This window comes from Eubalaena glacialis, chromosome 3 (genome assembly GCF_028564815.1).
Source record: "Eubalaena glacialis isolate mEubGla1 chromosome 3, mEubGla1.1.hap2.+ XY, whole genome shotgun sequence".
In the NCBI taxonomy this organism is placed as follows: Eukaryota; Metazoa; Chordata; class Mammalia; order Artiodactyla; family Balaenidae; genus Eubalaena; species Eubalaena glacialis.
Window position 1 is genome coordinate 57,046,539 of NC_083718.1, and position 24,340 is coordinate 57,070,878.

Sequence of the window (24,340 nt, forward strand, 5' to 3'; positions counted from 1 at the left end):
AGGGAGTGAACTGAGGGTCAGAAGATGACAGCTGCACTGAGGGTGGTGAGTGCTTTATTCTGTTGGCATTAGATTCAAATGTGGGTGATTTCAGGGAGGAGGCAGGGAGAAGGGTTTGGAAGTGGCATTGAGGAGACAGGAGGACATCTGCTCCTCTCCCAGGCCCAGAGACAGGAGGGGTGTGAGAGAGAAAGTAGGAACCAGTGGACCCTGCAGGGAGGCAGAATCCTCAGGGTTTCAAATGAGGATGAAAACGAATGGAAAGCTCAGAGATGTAATGGATCTCGCTCATGACTGACTTTGCATATCAGAGGGTCCAGAGAGGATTTTGGGGTTTAGAGAGAGTGGGAAATGGAGGCAGGAAAGGTAACTTTCCTTACTTCCTCTAGTCATTCTCTCTCTGTTTTCAGTTTTATTTTCATCTTTTCTAATTTATCTTCCTATTTTTTTATTAGTGGTAATTTTCTCTTTCAATTTCCTTCCTGTATTATCATTCTTTATGTCTCTGAGTCTTCCTTCTATATTATCTTTTAAACTTTCCTTTGGATATTGGTCATCTTTTTTCTCAAGCTTTTCTCTTTTTTCTTCTTGATTTTCAATCCTTCTCTCTAGGAATGATCCATGCGGTTGTTTGCTCTAAGGATGCTTTGAAAGCCTCTGAAATTACTCCAGGGAATATGCTGCCGGTTGAGAATTGTTCAGCAGTCTTACATCCTCGGCACATAAAAATGATCCTTTCCTCACCTGGACTTTGACAGGTTCCATCCAGTGCTCCAGAGTGTCAGCAGTGACGTTCTCAGGAAGGATTACGGGATCGCTAGGGGGGATTATACACGATGGGGAACACACTGCACCTGAAGGAACAGAAATTTACAAAAGAGACTTGAACTTCCCACATCTCAGTCTTTTACATCTTGGAATCATTAGCTTTGATTGTTCTTTCTTTTTTTTTTTAATTGTTTTTTTCTTTTCTGCTCACTTCTTTTTTAAATTAATTAATTGATTAATTTATATTTTTGGCTGCGCTGGGTCTTCGTTGCTGCACATGGGCTTTCTCTAGTTGCGGCGAGCGGGGGCTACTCTTCATCGTGGTGCTCGGGCTTCTCATTGCGGTGGTTTCTCTTGCTGTGGAGCACGGGCTCTAGGCACGTGGGCTTCAGCAATTGTGGCTCGCGGGCTCTAGAGCGCAGGCTCAGTAGTTGTGGCGCACGGTCTTTGTTGCTCCACGACATGTGGGATCTTCCCAGACCAGGGCTCAAACCCATGTCCCCTGCATTGGCAGGCGGATTCTTAACCACTGTGCCACCAGGGAAGTACAAAAACAATTGCTTTCTACGTTGTAGGGCACCTCATTAACATGGTCATAGGCAGGGTCGATACTCATCTACTGTGTACCTGTAGGGATACTCCTACACTAACTAGTAAAGAGCCACTTCCCCAAGTTAACTCCCTTGGCCCAAGTGCCCTTTCTCCTTCTAGTCCAATATACCCCCTCCTCTGGAATCCCTGAATCTCTGTATGACTAAGCAATAAAAGATTTAATTCCTGGTCTCGTAGACCTCCAATACCCCACTCCAGGACTCTGGCCAGCCAAAGTCTACCTGGATTGGTTGATGCCTTTTAAGTACTTTTAATACCATTTCTGCTCATATGATTTCCTGGAAGCTTATGATTGCAACATCTACTACCTAAGAACTTTACTAGCTGGGGAAAAAAATGGCCCAGAAATCATGAAGGTGGATTTATAATGCCCGCTAGACTGAAGATCATTACACAGGCAGCCAAGAAACCTATGTGATTAAAAGAGGAAACAAGGGGAAATCAGAAGCAGAGATTTTGGTTATGTGTTGGCCTTTTAAAGGAAAATCTTGCTTTATTTCTTTGTATGTGGTGTCTTAAGTATCTTCTAAAATTCTATTCAAAGAAGGCAGACTCTCAGGGTTCTCTATTTCCTCATCTAAAGATTTTGATGATCTCCAAGTTTCTTTTCAGCTCACACTTACCTCTATTAATGTTTTTTGCTGACTTGTATAATAACTCAAAGAGTTACATGACTCTTAAGGACTCTATATATGTGTGTGTGTGACATATTAATGTAAAAATTAGAGGGTGGGGAGATAAGAATTTTCTCATGAGACACCACACAAGAGGCATGGTCTCAGCATTCCGCTACTCCTTGCCTGACCTTAAGATTTCTCAGTGCAAAGAGCAACTTGAAGATGGTAAAGAACAGTCTCAGAAACTAACAAGCTTTCTCATTAACTCAAATTATACCTACTGGCATTACAAACGTTAGAATGACTTGGAAAATTACTCCTTGCTTGTACAATTCAAAACTTCGGGTTAATCTCACAAAGTTTTCCACAAACAGCATCTCTTTTCTATGATGCTTAAGTCCAGCCAGAGCAAATTTAAGTCAACTTGACTTTCAATCGGCCCTGGCCACAGAGACTTTTTTTTTTTTTTTTAGATTTATTGATTGATTGATTGATTGCTATGTTGGGTCTTCATTTCTGTGCTAGGGCTTTCTCTAGTTGCGGCAAGCAGGGGCCACTCTTCATCGCGGTGCGCGGGCCTCTCACTATCGTGGCCTCTCTTGTTGCAGAGCACAGGCTCCAGACGCGCAGGCTCAGTAGTTGTGGCTCACGGGCCTAGTTGCTCCGTGGCATGTGGGATCCTCCCAGACCAGGGCTCGAACCCGTGTCCCCTGCATTAGCAGGCAGATTCTCAACCACTGAGCCACCAGGGAAGTCCACTGCGCCACCAGGGAAGCCCCACAGAGACTTTTAATTTCAATGACTGCATTAAGAAGTTACCCCTAGGTTCTGGAGCCTAATCCCCTGTACAGAAGGAATGGCTGCTGAGCCAGGCAAGCAAAGGCAATTTCAAATTGTTCCTTTCAGGAACTCTCTGCTCCAGTAACAACAGCAGAGAGAATGGAGGAGGCGCCCAGCACATGCGTGGTGTGCGTCTACACATTTCCACCTTTCCTCTTAGAACTACTACTCCTGCCACAAATCAATCCACTTTTCAGCCTGCTGCGAAGTGGGTAACGTGACCAGACACTATGCAAATGGCTCAGCAGCGGCAACAACATTACACATGAGTGGAGGAATTAAAAAAACACAAATTTGTCATAAATTTCATTTTTACTGAAGCAGCTAAGAGTCAACTTGAATTTCTATCCACTCCTCAGGGAGAACAATGAATCTGATTCAAGATCCAGCCAGTCCTAGTTAAGGATTACTTGGGAGCAGAAGTCAGCATCCCTTCCCAAACATACCAATCCTGTATCCCTGTTCACACTTGTACTCCACGAAATTCAGCTCCGAGGTGGGTGGTGGGCATTCCCCTTGCAGGTTCTCACATAACTTGAACTCCTTGGTCCACAGTCCCTCCTTCGTGCAGAGGATGGGAAGCTAGAATATCAAAAGTCAAACACATGTACCTTATTGTTTTGCTAACTTCTTTTAGAGTGGGGGAAAAGGTGGTCTGATTAAATGGTAGTGTTCTCCAACTTCTAGAACCTGGACTAAAAGACAATATTGAGATAATAAACCATGTTGTTTCTGACCACCACCTCCCCCCCCCAAAAAAAGTCAAGACAAGTTTTTGCTGTTTTGATGTGAAGGAATCATGAACAATTTTGTCATTAATAAAATTCATTAACAATGTGTTTTCCTTTGGATGTAAGGACATGGTGAGCTATCAACAGTAGCCCATGTATTCTGCGATAGTTTTTGGAATTTTTTCCCCCGATGGTGTTGTTTTGCATTGATCCATCCATACTATCCCACAGATGCTGCTTGTGGCAAATGTCAGATTTTTTTCAAGATGAGTTTGAGCCTGTAAAACTAATTCATGATTTTTCTGGAGGTGCTTTTTGCCTTTCTGCTTGAATGGACACATCATAGATGCTTTTGATCTCACCAAAGTTCTAGTCCCTTTCTCCACATGTATGCTGGTTTGTGTAACTCTTGGCTTCACATCCCCAGCAATCACAAAGTATACTATAGGCAGAACACGGAGAGTAGCACTAACTCACAAACCCCAAGAAAGTAAGATTTTGGAATTACAATAACTCTCCCTTCATCTGGCCAACTCCTTGACTCCTTAAACAATCAGTGCAAACAGATGTGTTGATTTCTAAGGGGTCTCATTTCATGGAGTATTCTTTTCAGATCTGTCCTGCAGTGTTTACCTTGGAGTACTGGACACTGAGATAAAGGCATGTTCCAGGAGAGCAGTCAAGGTCATTGATCTTTGCCTAGGAAGTCTGCTTAACTTCCTGTCTCGTGTATGTGTGTGGTACTTGAAAAGATTCTAAAATAAAATTGATTTTAGTCACATAACCACGATAAGACTGTGGTTTTTGCTTGAGACCTCTCACGCCAAAATCCTAGGGAGAATAATAGTCAAACAGCGCATTCGGCTTTGCCTTTGCTGAGGAATTCGTGTTTCTGTTCAGGACTCTGTTCTATTAAAAAGTGTAATACCAGCATTTCTAGCCAAGTTAGATCAGAGGAAATCACATTGCCAAATCAGAATCCCAGCATTTTTGCAATTTACCCAGGTACCCAACCCATCAGGTTGTTCTTATCCAAGAGGAAGTTCTGAAGTCAGGAGAGAATATTCCAAAAACGTGGTCTCTTCTGAGTTCCCTATCAAATAATATCAACACCCCTGGTTAGAATCCCAGCTTGGTAAGGCCCTGCCTGTTGCAATTCATTTAGATCATTTCTACGGAACATTCTTGGATTGGTCACCAAGACTAGAGCACAGCCTGATCCAAAATAAAGTTCAAGTCATCCTTACCCTTTTACTTTCCTTGTTACAGTTGAGCACACACTGGCTGTTGAGCTCAAAGCCGTTGGTGCATTCATACATGCCTTCAAAGACAGGAGAGGGGGGCTCACATACCACTGGGACGCAGCTGCCTTGCTCCCAGATTCCATCTTCCAGGCACTGGATCTTCAGGAACTTGCTGATAAGACATAAAGCAAAATAGCCCATCAAAATCCCTCAAGGAGGTTATGGGAGAAGACTGGACCCTCAGTAACATGGGCTAAGGATTAGCAAATAGACAGGGGCAGTTGGGTCTCGTTAGCCAAATGTCACACCTCTCTAGTCTAATTTCTAAGTCATGGAAGTAAAAATAGTAATGTGCATGTAATAGCAGTGATCACATTAGCTGTTATGTAGCAATATTTTGTATATTACTCTCCAGAGAGTTTTTATAACTATCAGAGCAGCATCTAGACTTTTTCAGTTGGGTTTTCATTAAGCTCTTCATCTTAGAGCAGTCTCACACCCAAGTGCACTTGGAAATACCTGGTAGGATGGGGTACAGAAATGATTATCACACACTCAGGGGACTATCCAGAAGTCATTTGAGGATCATCAGTGTTACTATGGTAATGTAATCAATGAAGCTGCCAATATTTATTGGTTCTCCAAAGAGGGGAGAATATACAGCAGTAGGGGTCTTCTTAAAACAGAGGCTCTTACCCTGAACTTCAGAAGGGCAAGAGCCTCACTGGAAATTACTATGGCCATTTTGTTTGCTTACAAGTCCATTTTTTTCTTGGAAAGCATTCATAGCTTTTGTGAGATTCTAGAGTAGACACGACTCAACAGTGTCCTGGAAGAACTGCCCTTCCTTCGCATGCACAGATGTGGCCTCCAACCAAAGAGACTGCATTTGTGGTGGACAGTAGTCAACAGAATTAGGTTTTGCTGCTGCAAACTCCATCCCATTCCCCTTCTAACTCACTGCCAAACTGAAGGTGCTGTCCATTTTGCTGTTTTAATGTATCCACTTCTGATTCAGAACATAAGATAAGCTTGTGATTTTAAAATAGAAATAATCCTTTGACCCCTGATTCAACCACATGGTGGCCTTAAATTTTTATTTTCCAGTATCACGATGTTCTTTTTAAATTTAAATATGCCCACCATCTACACACGTTTAATGGACTATCATACTTTTATGCAATGACCCCTGCATGCTTCTCCAGTATTCTAATATCATACCAGTACAACATTTATCACATTATTTTATAAATGTGTACATGTCTGTCTTTCCCACTAAGTTGGAAGCTGCCTGAAGGCAAGGACTGTGTTTTATTCTTGTTTTTAATTCCCAAGAACTAAAAATAAAATCTGTCTTATATTAGGCATTAATCAAATATTTGCCAAATTGAATTATTTAACCAAAATTCACAGTGTGTTAGGCACACTGCATAGCACATTATATATTTTAACAAAGTGAACCATCAGAATATCCCTAATGAAGTAGTATTATCATTCCCTTTTTATAGATAAACATACTCAGAGATGTTAAATAATTTGACCAAGATCCTACAGCACAGAATGCAGTTGATTTAAAAAAATTTAAATAAATTTTAATAGTTTAACATATTTTAACAATATCCACTTAGATATTCATGAAGGAGTGTTTAACTTATTATTAAATAGTTATTTAGATTCATACCTTTATTCCCAGTAATATTTTAGGAGAGAAATCTAATTTTATGACTGGAATTCTTTAGCATCATAGTTTATGTGGACATATATCTACTATCTGTTAATGATAAATACTATTTTTGAGCTGTATTTCAGGTGTTTGGAAAGACACCTACATACATTATTTCACTGAATCCCCCAAACAGCATTTAAAGGTAAATATTATTATCCACATTTCAGAGAAGGAAACTGAGCCTGAGAGATTTAGAGCTAGCTCAAAGATCCACAGTAAAAGCTGCAGAGAGGACTTGGACCCAGGTCATCCTGCTGCCGAAGCCTGTGGTCCTTCCTGGGTCAGGTTCAGCTGCACCTCTTATGCTATACAATCCACTTTGAATATCAATAATGTCTCTCTCCTACTGAACAGCCCTTTATCCAGATGCCACATTTATAAGTGTGACCAAAAATAGAAGATTCATTTGAAATTTTTGCATTGAGTAATAAATTATGTATAGAAAATTGCACAACTCAGTATATAGCTCAAGAAATTTTTACATGTGAATATACCTGGGTGATCACCACTCAGATTAAGGTACAGAGAATTTCCAGCCCCCCTAGAAATCCCTCTTCCCAGTTGAACCTTCCCACACCCCTGCAACCCACACTCTTCTGACTTTCATCAGCTTAGATTCATTTTGCCTGTTCTTAAACTTTATATAAATGAAATCACACACTGTGTACTCTTTAGCATAAGGCTTCTTTCCCTAAAGGAAGATGACATTTTATTTATTTATTTATTTATTTAACATCTTTATTGGAGTATAATTGTTCTACAATGTTGTGTTAGTTTCTGCTGTATAACAAAGTGAATCAGCTATATGTATACATATATCCCCATATCTCCTCCCTCTTGCATCTCCCTCCCACCCTCCCTAACCCACCCCTCTAGGTGGTCACAAAGCACCGAGCTGATCTCCCTGTGCGATGCAGCTGCTTCCCACTAGCTATCTATTTTACATTTGGTAGTGTATATATGTCAATGTTACTCTCTCACTTCCTCCCAGCTTACCCTTCCCCCTCCCCGTGTCCTCAAGTCCATTCTCTGCGTCTGCGTCTTTATTCCTGGAAGATGACATTTAAAAATGTCTTCTCTAATCGATTTTCAAGGAAGCGTATGCAGTTCCTTTGACTATAATGAAGCTCATTTTTGTCCCTCTCCTAGGCTGGATAGTCTACCCTTTTTTCACACTACAGAGTTTATATTCTCCCAGGGACTCTCTCCTTTCTATCACCTCCCACAGATGAAATCCTTCCCCTACCTCTGCTGAACTGTCATTCCCCAGCTGGAGAGAGCAGGCAATACCACTGACACCAGGGGAGAGGCAAGGCTGTAAACCTTGCATGTCAGCATGGTCATAAAGGAAAACCCTTGCTTGGCCAGGACAACAATATTTTGACTTCATGTGGTATTTTTCTCTGAATTGGTTGGAACGCTTCAGCCATGGAAACAGTCCTCCCTTTTCTTGCCCAGAGTGGAGAGCCATTCAAGAATGCCGATTTCGTATATTTCCTTGCCAGTTTAATAACCTCAGGGATGAGGGTAGAGAGATCAAACTTGGCTGGGGAAGAGTGAGTTGGGTGTTGCGGGTGGTACCCAGGTAATGTGACAGGCCCTGCGCTGCAAATCACCACTCATATCGGTGATAAGGGAGGGAGAAGGCTGTAAGGTGGCAAGGGAAGCAACACAGTTCACATGGGTGCCCCTGGACCCCGGAGGAGGCACTACAGGAAGGAACGGGGAGAGGCTGGGAGAGAGTCCTGATTCCCTAGGAAATCCTGTTTCCTTCCTGCAGGGGTTCCTATGCCCCCTCAACCTCACAGATTCTCCTTACAATTTCATCTCCCTTATACGGGGGCTGTCCTCTGCATGTCTATCAATCAGATGACACAGTTCAGGCCCAACCCTCAGACTTCTCGCAAAGCATTTGATTGGTCAGTGTCACTGGCTCCATGTCAATGCCTGTCTATACCCACTTAGGAAATGACTCTTGAGATCACATGGTATGGAGCTTGGCACTTGAGTGCCATGGGCTAGTTCTGGCCTTTGTTCAAAAAGGGACTGAGATTGTGGTAGGAATTCAGTGTGTCCTATATTCCTCCCAGCTCCAGGAACTTTGGTTTCCACGTCAGCCCCTTGAAGGGGACTGAAGCCTATAGCAATGGCAGCACTTTAACCCCCAGTGGTACGAAAACTGCCTCTGCATTTCTTCTAGTTTGGTGATCTTGAGGAGTAACCTCTGACCCTTATAAAATCATTAATGAAAACATTGGTTTATTCAGAATGGTCCAACTCCTTCACATAAAGTGTATGAGTCAAAAGCTAAGGGACACTTTTTAAGTCATGAAATGAATAGGTTTGCATTTCAAAGAATGATGGCATTGGATATTAGACAAAGCACACAGGCAGGCCCTCACCAGGACAGAGATTCCAAGACTTTTCTGATAGTCCAGCGCAAGTGCCTTTCACTTGAAATATTCTATTTACGGACTATCAGCTCCCTGTATTTTCTTTATCCCAGGGGAGTAAGAGAGGCTAAAATATCTCATTTTACAGGCAGGAAACCGCACATTAATAACTATGAGGTGACTTGCCCAATGTCACAGAGCAAGCAAGTCAAAGGCAAAAGCAAGAATAGAACTCAGAGTTTTGAAATCATAACATAACACCCCAACATGGTGTTGGAAACACCAACAATGGTTTCCAAATGACATTTGTAGACCAGCCCCATCAAAATCATGTAGGAACTGTAGAAAAAACTAGCTTGCCTAAATCTCCTGGAACTGCCCTCACACTCTATATTTTTAAATTTGTCAGCAGTCTTAAAATGTAGCCAGGTTGGCAAACTACTAAAATCTACGCTACTTTCCTATGCTAGTAAAAATAAACCATAGGTGTAGAAATCAGAGAGCAAAATCACCCACCTAACAACACCGGCCAAAAGGCTGGATGCTTAGCAAAGACCAAACACGACAGTTACAGCCAGACAACTTACTCTGTAAGTGGTACCATGAGGGTTTGGGGGTAGGGGAAGGTTTGTATTTATTTTCCCTCTAACTACTCCAGACAAATCACCACAATTTCCAAGTTAGAAGATGCTTTTTCCAATTTCCAGAACTTGTGGTATCCACCTAGTGCCGAAAATCCAGCTGTGCTCTTTCTGCTTCTTACATCATTGCCAGAAATAAAGATCTTGTAATCAAAACTTGGCTGAAAGTTTGATTGATGTTGCTTGAAGCACACATGAGTCTACCCCATCCTTCTATCACCACTGCAGGGTTTTCAAAAGTAATATTTATTTTCCATTGGAGAAAATAAAAGTATGATTGTTGAGTCCAAGGGAATTATCATGTCTTTACTGATCAAGGGCATCTGGTGTCTCCAATGAGTCGTCCCTCATGAGTAATAATAATAATAACAGAAAAACAATAAAATATTGAGCACTGAAATGCTAGGCATTGTACAGAAGGATATATATCCATATCATTTTACCCTCAAACCCACCCTGTGCGATTACGGGAGTTCTTGATTCCCTTCTCTCCACACATGCTCTTCTGTAATCATCCCCAGCTCAGCAAATGATACCACCATCTACGCTGTTGCCCAAATTTGAAACTTAGGAGACATCCTTGATTCTACTCTTTGTCTCAGTCTTACCTTTTCCCCAAGTGAGTATGATCTTATTCAATCCATCAGTAGGTCCTCTTAGTTTTACCTCCCAAATATCTCCAGCATCTGTTCCCATATCTCTTGCATCTCCACTGCCATGAGCACTAGCCCACGTTCCCATCTCTCAACTCCTTACTGGAGACTTCACTTCTCCTCTGGGCCCTTTCCTACCTAGTCTGCAAACATCAGTCAGAGGGATATTTTGTAAAAACAAATAAATAAATTAGAACATGTCATTTTCCTGCTGAGGACATTTCAATTGCTTCCCGTTGCATGAAAAATAAAATCCAAACTTTCTCACTCACGAGGTCCTGCATGAGTTGGCCACACTTTCTCTGACCTCATCCTACGTCCCATTCATCTTACTTAGTGTGCTTTGTCCACACCGGACCTCGAATCCCGAGCACAACTCAAGCTCTTTCCTGCCAAAGGAAGTTGGTACCATTCTCTCTGTTTGTGATGCCTTTCTCTTTGTTCTTTTCCTGGCTGGCTCTTCTTCTTATCTAAGGATAGTTTTTGCCACCCAATAGCATCCTTATTTTATACCTCTAATGTTTTTGGTTTTTAATTAAAGCACCTGTGTATTTTTGCATAGAATGCATACTCTGTAATTATTTTGTGTGTTGCCTGCCTCGCCCACTGGGATGTGAGCTTGGTGAGGGCAAGACCTTATTTTCTATTATATCCTCAGTGCTCAGCATAATGTCTGGTACAGAACAGGTGCCAATAAACATTGGTTCAATGAATGTATAGATGTTTATTTTATAGATGAACTAAGTCAGTTTCGAAAAGTAAAATAACTTGTCTGAGGTTACCTAATGGCAGAGCTGGGATCAGTACAGGCATACCTGTTTCATTGTGCTTTGCTTTACTGCACTTCACAGGTATTGCACCTTTTACAAATTGAAGGTCTGTGGCAACCCTGTGTTGTCAGATGATGGTTAGCATATTTTTGGCAATAAAGTATTTTTAAATTATGTACATTGTTTTTAAAGACATAATACTATTGTACACTTAATAGACTACAGTATAGTGTAAACATAACTTTTATGCACACTGGGAAACCAAAAAATATTCGTGTGACTTGCTTTATCGTGATATTCGCTTTATTGCCGTGGTCTGGAACCAAATCCCCAGGATTGCCGAGGTATGCCCGTACCGTGATCTGTCTGATGCCAATCCCTAAGTCATAATCTGGAAGCACTAGTGTTACTAGAAATGGAGCTGCAGATAAATGACTTCCCTTTACTCTGTGCCTTTGTACAGAGTATCTCAAAGTCTCACCACACAGAATAGCCCTAAAGAGGAAAGGTAAGGACAAGGAGTAACTGCGTTACTATTTCCATTATGTAGGTTAGGAAACGAAAGCATTAATTGGCTAAGCGTTTTGCAGGGCACGTGGTCAGTTTCTGAAGTGAAATTAGAAAGCTTCTTCACTCAGAACATTCTAGGCCCTTACTGCTTACAGGGTGGTTCCCAGGGCAGCAGCACTGAAACCACCTGGGAGCTTAGAAATGCAGAATCTCAGGCTCCCACCCAGACAGACTCAGTCAGAATCTGCATTTTAACAAGATCCCCAAGTGATTCCTATGCACGTTAAAGTTTAGGAAGTAGTTTTCTAGACCATTTTAAAAGACACGGTCCTCTGCCCCACCCCAGACAGAACCATCAGTGCTTCCAAGCTCCAGGCCAGCTTTCCTCTTAACAAACTGCAGACCTGGTTTCTCAAGCCAACATCCTAAATGGAGAGCAGCAGACTCCAGGCATAGCTAGTCCACAGCCGATCACAGCTGTTCTTCCCTCACTCACACCGGGCCTCCCGAGGCCCATTCCCAGTCCTCTTGACTGGACAAGCGATAGTAATCAGCAGGGTCATCCCACCGGACCCATGGGCTTTGACCTTTCATTTTTCCCTGACTCATAAAAATGCTTACAACTTACAAAGCTCCTCTTCCATGTAAAATAGAGCCTCTCTGTCAGAATGATCAACCTGCTAACCCCTAAAAGCATGGGGTCAATTCTACTTCAAAGCTCCACCCCTCACTTCTATCTTTGATCTTCCTGCTGCTAACTCTTCGTCTCCAAATCGGCAGATGTGATAATGCCCTGGCCGTAAGTCTGAACCCCACCTCAAGTTTGGGGCCACTTCTTCATGTCTCACTGCCTAAACTGTCCAACCCTCAGCCTCTCTCACTTCAACAGCCCCCATTGAACCTCTTTTCTACCAGTCTCTTGGCCCCTCTCATGCATTCTTCACACAGCTGACGGAGCTATCTTCCTACTAAATCTGCTCAGGTCACCTCCAGACCTAAAAACATCCTGAGGTTTCTCCAATGCCTGCAATTTAAACCTTAACATTATTCCGCATAATTCTACATCTATTCCCTTCAGGGGGTGTTTGAGGAGCTGGTGATTACACTGAAATGCGGGGGTGAACTGGGTCTAAAACATGGAAACCTTAAATAGGAATCTCTTGCTTTCATTGTCTTTCATCATTCAGTTACAGCATACCTCGGATATATTGTGGGTTTAGTTCCAGACCACCGCAATAGAGTGAATATCACAATAAAACAAGTCATAGGCATTTTTTGGTGTCCCAGTGCATGTAAAAGTTATGTTTACACTATACTGTGGTCTATTAAGTGTGCAATAGCTTTTATGTCTAAAAAATGTACATGTATTAATTTAAAAATACTTTATTGCTAAAAAAAAAATGCTAACCCATCATCTGAGCCTTCAGTGAGTCATAATCTTTTGCTGGTGGAGGATTTGAAATACTGCGAGAATTACCAAAATGTGATGCAGAGACACGAAATGAGCAAATGCTGTTGGAAGAATGGCACCGATAAACTTGCTCGACGCAGGGTGACCACAAACCTTAAATTTGTAAAAAATGCAGCATCTGCAAAGCATAATAAAGCAAAGAGCAATAAAATGAGGTATGCCTGTATTTGTCCATTCATATGTTCAGTCAACAGATATTCATTAAGCACCTAGTATGTGCCCATACATTACATTAGGTCCTGCTGTTGTAGAAACAACTATTAATACAATAATAAGGCCAGAAGACTAACCTGTGGGAACCCAAAGAGGGACATAAGGAAGAATATCTGGAAAGGAACACTTAAAGATGGGTTTGTTAGAGAAGGAGAAGGACATGCCAGGCAGAGGGAGCAGTGCATGCAAGAACCAGTGGTGTGAAAGGCAGTGTGTGTTTGAAGCCTTAGTCTAAAGTTTAAATGGAAAAAAACAGGGCTATATGTGGCCCCTGTGGGGGAAAAGAGCCTGGGTGGGACAAAAGTTTGGCAGAAAAGGGCCACAAATTGTATGGATTCCACTTCAGAGGGTAGGGTCTCTCATTTGTAAGGAATCCTTTGGCTATCTTCATAAAGTTTCTAGTTGAAGAATTCTTCTTCTAGATATTGTTATATTCCTGTTCCTGGTCAGTCCAACTCACAGGCCTCATGAAAAGTGCTCACAGGATGTCCACACATTCACACCCTCACCTGGGAATTCACGAATCCATCACTGCCCATCATTGTTGCTCTTCCAGAAAGCAAAGCTCTTTACATGGCTCCTTGTCCAGAAGTCATAGCAGTGATAAGACTTGAATCCACTAAAGAGTTACCAGAACTTCTGGCAAGTTGTGACCTACATAGTAACTTCAGAATTTACACAGGTGAACCCTGCATTTGCCTCATCCCTCTGATGTGGGCTGGAATGGAAAGGCTGATTAACCTTCTCTTTGCCAGTTTTCCCTGAATGAAGAGGAAGAGTCAGAGGTCACAGTGACCTTCAGCAGGTTGTTAGTGGCTTCACTGGGTAATTCCCATCAGGAAGATGGTGTGCAAAGTGGTTAAGAGCAGATGACTTGGAATCAGGAGACTAATGCTCCAACTCCAGCTGTGGCTCTTCATAAGTCTCTGACTTTTAATAAGTCACCTAATCTTTCTTCTCTCAGTTTTCCTACGTGAAAAATGGGGATAATAATAGCTTCCTTACAGAGTCCTTGGAAGAGTTTATAAGTTAGTGTATATAAAGCATGTAGTACAATGACTGGTACATACAATGTTCAATAAGCCGTGGAAGTTATTAGCTCTGATGACCAAAATCACTCTCTCTCTCTGTTTTTCTCTCCCTCTGTGTTCCCTGTGTGTGTGTGTGTGTGAGTGTGTGTGTGTTTGTGTGTGTGCGCACGTGCATGTATGAGAGATACAAGTGTGGAATGTTAGCATTCTACTCAGTCTTTCCACCCTGCTTAATTCTTCAGATTTTTGTCCCACCCAGAATCTTTCAGGAGACAGTTCAAAAATTAGCTGGGCCTGACCTGACCTTATTACTAAAGAAAAAAGGCAAGCTCACAATCAAAATGTTCACCCAGTATGCTGAAGAAGGGCTTAGAGGGAGCCTGAGACAGGATGGGGTAGGAAAAAGGAAGTGTAGAAAGGGCATCAGGGAGAGAAATTGTGAGTTGAAGAACCTAATGGCTTATATATAACAACCCAGCACTTACTCATGCTAGATTTTTAAAATTATTTTTCCTGATTAATAGAGAAATCAGTGGTCAATATAATATCAGAAGAGAACGGACAGTTTTACAACAAGACGCTCCCTAGCTTGGGATTGAAGGTCACAGGGAAATCTATAAGTTCATCAAACGCTCTGTTCAAAGTGAAGGCTGCATGCCAATCACCAGAGCCTGTGAAGCCTGCAGCAGCGAGCTGGCCTGTGCCCAGGTGTGTGTGTGAGTGTCCAAGGCTTGGAGCAGAGGTTTAGTCACTTTCATGCCAAAAGAGGCTGTAATAAATTAGCCTAAATCTCACATTATCCTACAATGGCAAGAGAATTGAGGATTCCAAGGATAAACTTCGAATGTATTTACTATAAACACTAATTATAAAGCCAGACAATGTCTTAATGGAAAGAAAACAAATTTCTATTTCTCACAGATGCATGAGTGTACATAAAGATTACCGTGTGTCCCTTAATTGCCAAATCAGAGCTAACCTGTGTGTCTCTATATACATGGGTTTAGCATCTAGTCATGTATGTATATGCACAGGGTTATGACACAGAACTTAAAAATTAGGTATATTATTTTACTGAATTTTTAAAATTACAAACCCAGGGCACTTAAGGAGTTTTAGCATTTGCCTCAACTGCACATTTCATTTCATTAGCCAAGTCATTCTTTCCTTTCTTATGGTAGGATAAAATCAGTTGAACCTCAGAGAATTGAGCTATGGTTCAAAAAGATCAAAAGAGACTAAAAATTTAGGTAATGTCTCCAGGACATGCCCTTCCCTTCTCCTCCAAGACCAGCCTGACTGTATTTGCCCATCCTAATTTTTGAAGTATGTCCAGCTCTATCTTGCTGACAATTTAATTTCCATTTCTTTTTCTCCACATCCCCCTTTTTCCTTTTCACGGTCCACTTGAAGCCACTGTAGTATTCGGATAACTCACACTGGGATGAGATGAAACATTCAGAGGGGTTTCTGATTGGTGGAGGGAAGTACATGTATTTTTTTTTTTAATTTAATGAACTTTCTCTTTTGATGTGTGTGTTTTCTTTATAGACAAGGGAAATGCACTCCCTTACCGCCCTGGTAACTGAAGAACTATACTTCCCACTTGGAATGCCACCTTCAGTCTTTCTGGTCTCTATGTTGTTTTTCTGGGGTAAAGGAACCAACCACAGGACAGGAAACAACAGCCCCTGATAAAAATGTATCTGAGTATATTCCCTGCTAAAGAAGAAGATTAGCTGTTAAACACACCAAAAGCAACAGTCATTTTACAAAGGAGTATTAACCTGCTGGAAATGATGATGATGATGATGATGACAAACAGCAGCTACTTCTGACTTGAAGCTTGATCTAAGAACTGTGCTCAGTTCTTTATATCTATTGTCTCATTTAATCCTTAAAAAAATCTGTAAGTATCCCTCTTTCCTATTATCCATCTGGTAAATAAAAATAGTCATGTTCAATAGAGATCAGTGACTTGAAAGGTCAAAGAGCTAATAAATAGCAGAGTTGGGATGTAAATTTATATCTCACTAACGCCAGAAGCTGCGTAATTAACCACTAAGCAAAGAGATAAATCTTGGACAAAGGAAAGCCTTCCTAGAAAGCTGACTAAATTTTCTTCTTCAGACATTTTAGAGAAGTGCTTAATCTTTAAACTCAATTCTAGAAATCCTTAAAAATGTACCCAACATTCTGTCTTCAAGAAAGATCTAGATCTAATCCTCTTGGGGGTGAGTGGAGAACAATTCACCAAAACCCATTAAGAGGAAGAAATAAAACCTTGGCTACTCATTTGGATCAGAAGCTCTCCAAGTATTACCTACTAAGTATTGCCTACCAAGATCTTGTCTATGTAGTATTTGTGTTTATAATATATTGCTGCTTCTTTTTTTTCCTGGTGGCAATAAATTTCATGTATCACTTCTCTCAATGGTGTTATACCAAAGTGTTAAATCTCCTCATTGATTCTGTTGAGATAGAAAATAAAATATAGACTTTTAGAGCTGGAAGTCACTCAAGATTTTCCATTATTTTTCAGAGGTGGAAAAAGAGGCTCAGAGAAATGTAGTAATTTACCCATGATCAAAAGCCTTATTAGCCAAGAGCATGGGCTTTGGAGTTAGAATGGTTTTAGCACCATGTATTGGCTGAGTGATCATGGGATGACTACTTAACAATACTCTGAGTCTCAGTTTCCTTATCTGGAAGAGGGGATAATAAAGTACTTAAATGTATTATTATTATTATATTATATCACTATATATTACCATCTCATATTATTCTACATTATACTATTATTTTATCATATAATAAAATTTATCAGTGTCATAAGAAATAAATGGGGTAATGTATGTAAAGCTCTTCACACACACAGCACATAGTGATGAATCATCATTATCATCATCATCATCAACCCAATAGAACAGAGTTGAGACCTTATGTGTTTTAACTCTCTGCCACACTAAACAGTCTTCCTATGTGTACAGAGATGGGTCAAGTACACACATCTAGCTACAAAGCCCTCTTGCACCCTCCCCCCAAATAGGATCAGACAAACCTCACTGAAGGGTTTTACCAACCAAACATTTGTCAAACAATAAATAGGCACAATGTGAGGCTTATTTACAATATTGCAGTCTGAACCTACATTTGTGTTTCTAGAACTTAAATAGATTTATGTTCTTTGGAAAAGTGACCCTCAGAAGGATGGCTATTTACAATTACTCTTAAAAAGTTATTACTACTACAGTACCTTTCAGATGGTATCTTGATGAATGACTAACTTAGAGGGAGAGGCTGTCTAAGTAAAGTTAGAAGGTTGGGATAATTTATAATTTAAATCAATTATGAGCCCTAACGAGGTTAGCCTAACCTTCACACATAAAGATAACACCTAATGAGAAAAAGGTAACCACGGGAGTGAAAGACAAGGGAGAATATAACACGGTCTTTTTGATAAAATATAAGTCATACACACTTATTTTAGCTCCCTGGGAAGTCAGGTTAATGAAACATTAACCTGATTAATGTGATTAATGATGACGTATATGTGGAAGTAAATTGCATGGAAGGAAACGAAAGGTGTGTGTGTATTATAAAATATGAATAAGAAAGAACTCCTGAAACTATCTAAACATGGCAATTTCTTTGAAGTTCCCATTGTTTGTATTTTCTCTATTAACTCCAAAAATAAATAAACCTCAAAGAGACGCGTGAAATCTGGCATGCAAAAGTGCTGCTATAGTAATTTTGAGAAAAGAAAACGTTACTCTGGATAGTTTTAGGAAAGTCAAAATCCCATGACTGATATTGTTCTTACACAAAGAAAGGTTTGTGCTTCTAGATTGTGCTTCTTGATTTTGGCTGCACATTAGAGTGACTTGGGCAGCTTTGCAAAAGACTAATGCCTGGGTGTCACTTCCAGAGATTCTGATGTAAGTGGTTTGGGGTTTGAGCTGGGCATTAAGATATCTGAACTCTCCCCAGGTGATGCTAATGTACAGCCCGGTATGAGAACCACTGTTCTGGTGAGCTTGTTGAGAGGGAGAGAGGTCTAATCCTTTTTCTGTTACCACCAACTTGTACAGTTTGCCAATCAAGCTTAAATGTCAGTTGAATAAATGAAATTAAAACTGTCTCTGGAGAATGACCATTCCTTCTATGTTGCTGAGACAATTGCTAGAAGAAAAATAGACATAATATTTTTAAGGGTTCCTTCCACTCTAAAGCACTTGAAATCGAAATTTCCATACCCTCATAAGAAAAAAAAAAACAAACCTCTTTCCTGCACCATTTTTAGCATCAAATTTAACATTAAAATCCTATCATGAATTTTCTTATAGTTCAGTCTTTTCATCCATTTAGAAACTATTTATTGAGTACCTACCAATAAATGTAGAAGCCATGGGGCACATGATGCTAAACAAACATCCATGGTCTATTGGACAGGTAATCGAACCATTTCTACTCAGTGAGATAAATGATGTTGTCAGGGAAGTTTTCTGTGCAGTGGGAAACCATGGGAGGGACACTTCCTACAGACTGGGGAGATCTGGGAGGCTTCCTAGACAAAAATCACACTTACGCTAAAAAATAGGGGAGTAGGAGTTAGCCAAGCAAAAGGCCACTGTTGGGGAGAGCTCTGGCCAGAAGGAATAGCATGTTTGAAGGCCCAGAGGCATGCTAGCCATGGTGTATATAAAGAAGTAAAAGAAGTCCAGAGCCTTAGAGCCTACAGTACAGAAGGTGTTGTGTGTTACAGTTGGAGGGAAGTGATCTCTTAGGGAAGATAGTCAGCGATGAAGCTAGGTAAGCCAGGCCCAGCTAGATCATGCAAGACCTTGAAAATATTTTAAGTTTAAGCTTTTTAATTTTCTTAGATGAAATAGCAGAAAGGCTGGTCATTTAGTTTTATGCAGGGGAATACTATAACTGGATTTGAGTGTTTTGAAGATCATTGTTGCTTCAAAGTAGTGAATGTATTGAAGGGGGAAAGACTGGAGTTAGAAAGATCAGTTCAGAAGTGAAAAAGGATAGTGATCTGTCAAAGAGAAATGGCAGCAGGGATGAGGAGAAATGGCCATATCTAAGAGTCAGTAAGATGATGACACCCAATGGAAGTTGATGACTGAGGGTGAAGGACATTCGAAAGTCTCAGGTTATGTGCAGGTTCCTGACCTGTCCAACCACATGGAACACAGAAGGATGTGCAGATTTGAAAGAGATCATAATAGGCTCTGTATTATATAGTAAGAGTTTGAAAGGCAAATTGGATTTCCCAAGTGGCTATATCTGTAGGCTGCTGTCCTAACGGGTCTTATGGCCCTTACAGGAAGAGACTAGATAGCAGGTGTGGTTTCAGGAATCATCAGCATGTGGAAGGTAGTCGAGGCTATGGGGTAAATGATCTTCAGCCCAGACAAGTGTGCAGAGCAAGAGAGAAGAATGAGCACAGAGACACCAATATTGAAGAAATGGGCAGAGGAGAAAAAGCCAGAAGAGGAAATTGAGAAGAGACAGAGAAGAAGGAGGAAAATCAAGGGAGTGAGATAGACCAGAATCAAGGAAAAAGTCTCAAGGAAAAAGTCTCAATGAAGAGCTAGACTCTACCTTTGATGTTTGACTCTGATGGCTTTCAAGCGCCACCATATCCCACATCTGAGCAAGACTGTAAGAAAGCCTGGGTGCTTCCTCTTTTGGCTTCAGCAGAAAGTTCAAACCACGCCAGGTCCTGTTCACATGCACAAACCCTCCCCCAAGCCTCACCCCCTAACCACCATACAAATCCAGACCAGTCTCCCTTCCCTGATTGCTCAAGCCATTTGAAGACCACCTTGGAATTTTCCCCTTCTCTCCCCTGAAAGCCTCATTATGTGAGTAATAAACCTTTTCATACTCTCTTGGTCAATGTGTGGCATCATTACTTTCAACATCCAAACCAGACTTGGGTGGGAGAGTCCATCCTATCTCACAGGGTGACCGCGACATAAGCCAACTATTCTCACATAACATAAGGTCCAAAAAGAGTCCCTGCATTTGACAGCAGTGGGGTCCATGGCAGGCTCAGCCTTAGTGGAGAGATGGGAATAAAACCTGAGTGTCAAAGTGTGAAGGAGGGAGAAGATGGCAAGATGGAGACAGTGAATACAAACAACTCTTTGACCAAGTTTCACTGTAAAAGGGAGGGGGAAGCTGTGGTAGCTGGAGGGGGACATGGAGTCAATAAAAGGCTCTGCTTGTTTGAATTTTAACATAGGAGAGACCTGAGCACAATTAAAGAGAAGTAACCAGGTGAGAGGAAGGAAGAGGCTTCAGATGTAGGAAAGAGGAAGGTAAAGTGATTGAGAGAAATTCTCTAGAAGGGGTACAGGATCCAGAGCAAAGGTGGAGGAGTTCATAATTCATTTTATTTTAAAAAAAATTTAAATTTATTATAAAATATGATTATTTATTAAAAGAATCCCAAAATAGAAGACAAAAAAAAATCTCCCTGAGTCACACCACTTGCCCAGAGTATTGACAGTTTGGTGGTTTTTTTCTAGTTAAAAAAAAATAAATAAATAAGGGTATTTTTTTTTGTTTTAACTGAAGTATAGTTGATTTACAATGTTGGGTTAGTTTCAGGTGTATAGCACAGTGATTCAGTTATACATCTACATATAATACATAAAGAATATATATATATATTCTTTTTCAGATTCTTTTCCCTTATAGGTTATTATGAAATATTGAGTGCAGTTCTCTGTGCTGTACAGCAGGTCCTTGTTGGTCATAATTCATTTTAGACAGCGAGAAGGGGGAGAACATGTTTGGAGGTGTCAATTAGCTTGCACACCTGTGGGCAGACCTTTGTGCTTTAGGGAGTGAGATGATCTGCTGGAAGTTAGGGAAGAGGTGTTACGACTGGAGGAGAGGAGGTCTGAAATGGCCTTCAAGAACAGAGACAGTGTTTGTCTTCAAAACACAGAAGGGTCTGGACACAGGATGGAAGGGTCACGTCCCTGTCTTACTGCCATCTTGGAGTGCTGGTCTCTGCTTGGTTTGCCTATTTCGAAGGATCTGTCTAGTTTTCTTTTATCACTCTCTGCCTCCACAAATTGGCTATGATCTCCTCTTTCTAGCTCACTTCATTATTTTTTTAAACTGTTTATTCATTTATCTCATTATAAAGTCTAGAAAACTTAGCAAATATAAACAAGCAGAGAAAGAAAAGTTATATTCCCTATAAACCTACTACCTAGAGATTATGACTATTAATATTATAATCACTTCTAGCTTCTGAAGAAGAATGATAAAAACATACCTTTAATATGGAAAATAAGGATTGTGTCATTTATAATAATTATGTTCTGCTTTTATCCACTTATTGTATTGTGAATGTTCTCTCATGTCTTTAATATTCTTCTAAACATCTTTAATGGTGACAGGATATTTCATGATATGCCTGTATAATTGTATGGCTGTACTATATAATGGGCATTCATTTTGTTTTATTGAATTTTTTGTTACTCTCCTTCTCAATTTTTCCCTCTGGAGAATCCATACAGTTTGCGTGATACTGACTCTACCCATGACTTCAAGGCCAGAGTCCTTGACCCAGGCCAAAGCCATTGCATTTCCCTGTCTTCAGGACCTAGAGTTAGTGTGAGCAGTGTCGCCTTCAAATCCCAGGAAGAAGGGGCAAGGGATCCAGGGGCCAGGAGAAAGGGCCTACCTATAGTCCATGTCCTCTCCTATGCTCCACTGTAAGGAGAAATAATGTCCGTGAAAGAGGGAGCATGGAGCCTGTGTGCTCCTGAGGCCAGAGTCTAGGTCTTACTGATATCTTCACTTCTAACCCCGAAGCTGGCATAGAGCACCCACGTGAAGAAGTGCCAACTGCAGCTGTGCCCTCCCTGCATCCGCAAGTGCAATGGGACAAAGCTTAAACAGGTTGGATAGAAGAGAAAAGTCAGATGCAGCATTTATCTTTTTTCTCTTGAAACAATATTCAACAGACTTGAGAAGAAGCAGGAAGGCAATGTACTTGGCTGATATTTTGGTAGATGTCTCCTTCTTTTAAAAAGAAATGAACAAAAAGTAATTTCTAGCATATGTACTGAACTTCATAGTTTATAAAACGCTTTCAGTACATTACCTGCTTTGGGCCTCAAAACAAGACTCTTGGGTAAAAATCATTACTACTCCTCACATCAAGGAGGCAAAAACCGAGACACGTGGATGTGAACTACATTGTTCAGGGTCATGCAAAGAACAAGTGGCAAATTTGACCATCTAGGAGGTTTTTCCACTACTCAGAGAACTGCAGAAGACCAGCATGTGCCCACTCTGTGTGGGTTAATCTCCCTGTTAACTTCTCTCCACTTCTTCTCCCCCTGCCTGCATGTCCTAGAAAGAATTTTAGGGCTCCATCTGTACAACTCTGGGTTCCAAGCAAGGAACAAGGCTGACATAGTTCGTTGGGTAAACACAAGAAGCAAGCGACAGTGATTTACTCCTGACTTGCAAACTTCTGATTACCAGTCCGCTGCTGGCTATGTAAACAGGTGTAAACTAAGATTAAAACCAGTTTATGCAGTGCAGTAAATAATTTAATCTCTCCTCAGCATGGCGCTTGTGAATGTAAATGTTTAAGCCCAAACCGATGCTGATGCTGTGATGCAAGCTTCCAGTTTCTCAACCAGAAAAGAAAGCTGTGCCAGCAAATGGCCCTTGTGGGCCCCTGCTGGGGCAGGGAAGCCGGTGGAGTCAGATATGCAGATGCAGCAGAAAGCCCATCGTCATGGAGGAAGCCTCACTGTTCCCAAGGCAAAGCTCAGCCATGGGCCCAGGGGAGCTAGGAATAATGCCTCCACCCCGAATTCCTCCTGGTCACGAGACTTTTCTCTCTCCCTCTAGTCTTCATTGCATCGTTCTGCAGACACCTGAGTTGGCTCAGATGTGTGAAAAGGGAGGCAAGAAGAAAAGAAAAAAAGCAAGAAAACAGCAGCCTTCAGGCTGGTTGTAATGCCATTCTCACTGGAAGATGACCTGGGTACTCACTACCCGTCAATGCATGCTGACGCAAATTGATCTACATCCTATGACCATCACATGCAAATGTGTTTTCAGCTGTCAAAAACTGTTGACTATACCTGCTAGAGTCACTGAACCAGAATGCTGCTTCCTATGAATTTTTCATCAGTATTTATTCACGTTCTAATTAGCCAGGCTCTTGCCTCGGGCTGAGAGGGGACTTCCCTCTCCCCCTCCCAAATATAATCTTGGGCTTTCTTGGGAGTGAAAGGCTCTGGGCAAAGCCGGACTCAATCCATCCCATATTGAGATGGCTGGATGTTGACTCGAGAAGGGCAAATTGGAGCCAGAGAGTAAGCTTCCTGTTTTTTCCTTTGCTCCCTTAGAGAATTCTAGCTTACAATGAAAGTTGGTATCTCCTGGAATCACTGATAATGCCATGGCTGGGATTATGTCAGTTCAAAAAAAAAGTCTTTAAAAAAATGCCTACTATGATCAGATTTTGAACTAAATCCTGGGTAAGAAATAAATCTGATTTTCTCCTTTACTGACATAATTTATGGTAGGAAAATAATAGTTACTATTTACTGAGTACCAGGAGTTTCTTCTTCTGAAAGCTTTTTGCTTGTTTTGTTTGTTCGGAAAATGTTTCTTTTTCTGAAACCATTTATTGAGCACTTAGCACAAACCGGGCACTGGGGTGAATATGTATTATCTTGTTTAATCCTCAACTGAGCACTCTGGTGAGGGCATTATCCCCAGTTTACAAAGATGAGACCCAAAGAGTTAAGTAACTTGCCTGAGGTTACTCAGCTAATAAAATGGGGAACAACTGGGATCTGAACCCCAGCGTGACTTTCTTTAAAACCCTTCCTCTTAAATTATGCAGTAAGCTTCTGTTCTTTCTGATCCACCATGCGTTCAGAAGAAAGGCTCTCTTGGTTTCCGGGTCTAGGAGTGTATACACACAAAGTCCAGGAAGAAGAAAGCAGAGAGACTATAATTACAATATTAATAGCTAATATGTACTGAGTTTTATGCTTTAAAAATAAATTTACTGACTCATGTTTTATACATACTAATTTATTTAGTTCCTACATTA

General features: G+C 41.0%; 1 protein-coding gene across 1 annotated transcript in view; it reads right to left on the reverse strand.

Moving 5' to 3' along the window:
• The window catches only part of PAPPA2 (pappalysin 2), a 319,782-nt gene that overhangs the window by 48,191 nt on the left and 247,251 nt on the right, over nt 1–24,340 (reverse strand). The window contains exons 17-19 of the mRNA XM_061183079.1: nt 4,816–4,984; nt 3,284–3,419; nt 745–854 (exon numbers count right to left, since the gene is read on the reverse strand). Of these exons, the coding sequence (XP_061039062.1) occupies nt 745–854; nt 3,284–3,419; nt 4,816–4,984 (415 nt within the window). The remainder of the gene's footprint in view (nt 1–744; nt 855–3,283; nt 3,420–4,815; nt 4,985–24,340) is intronic.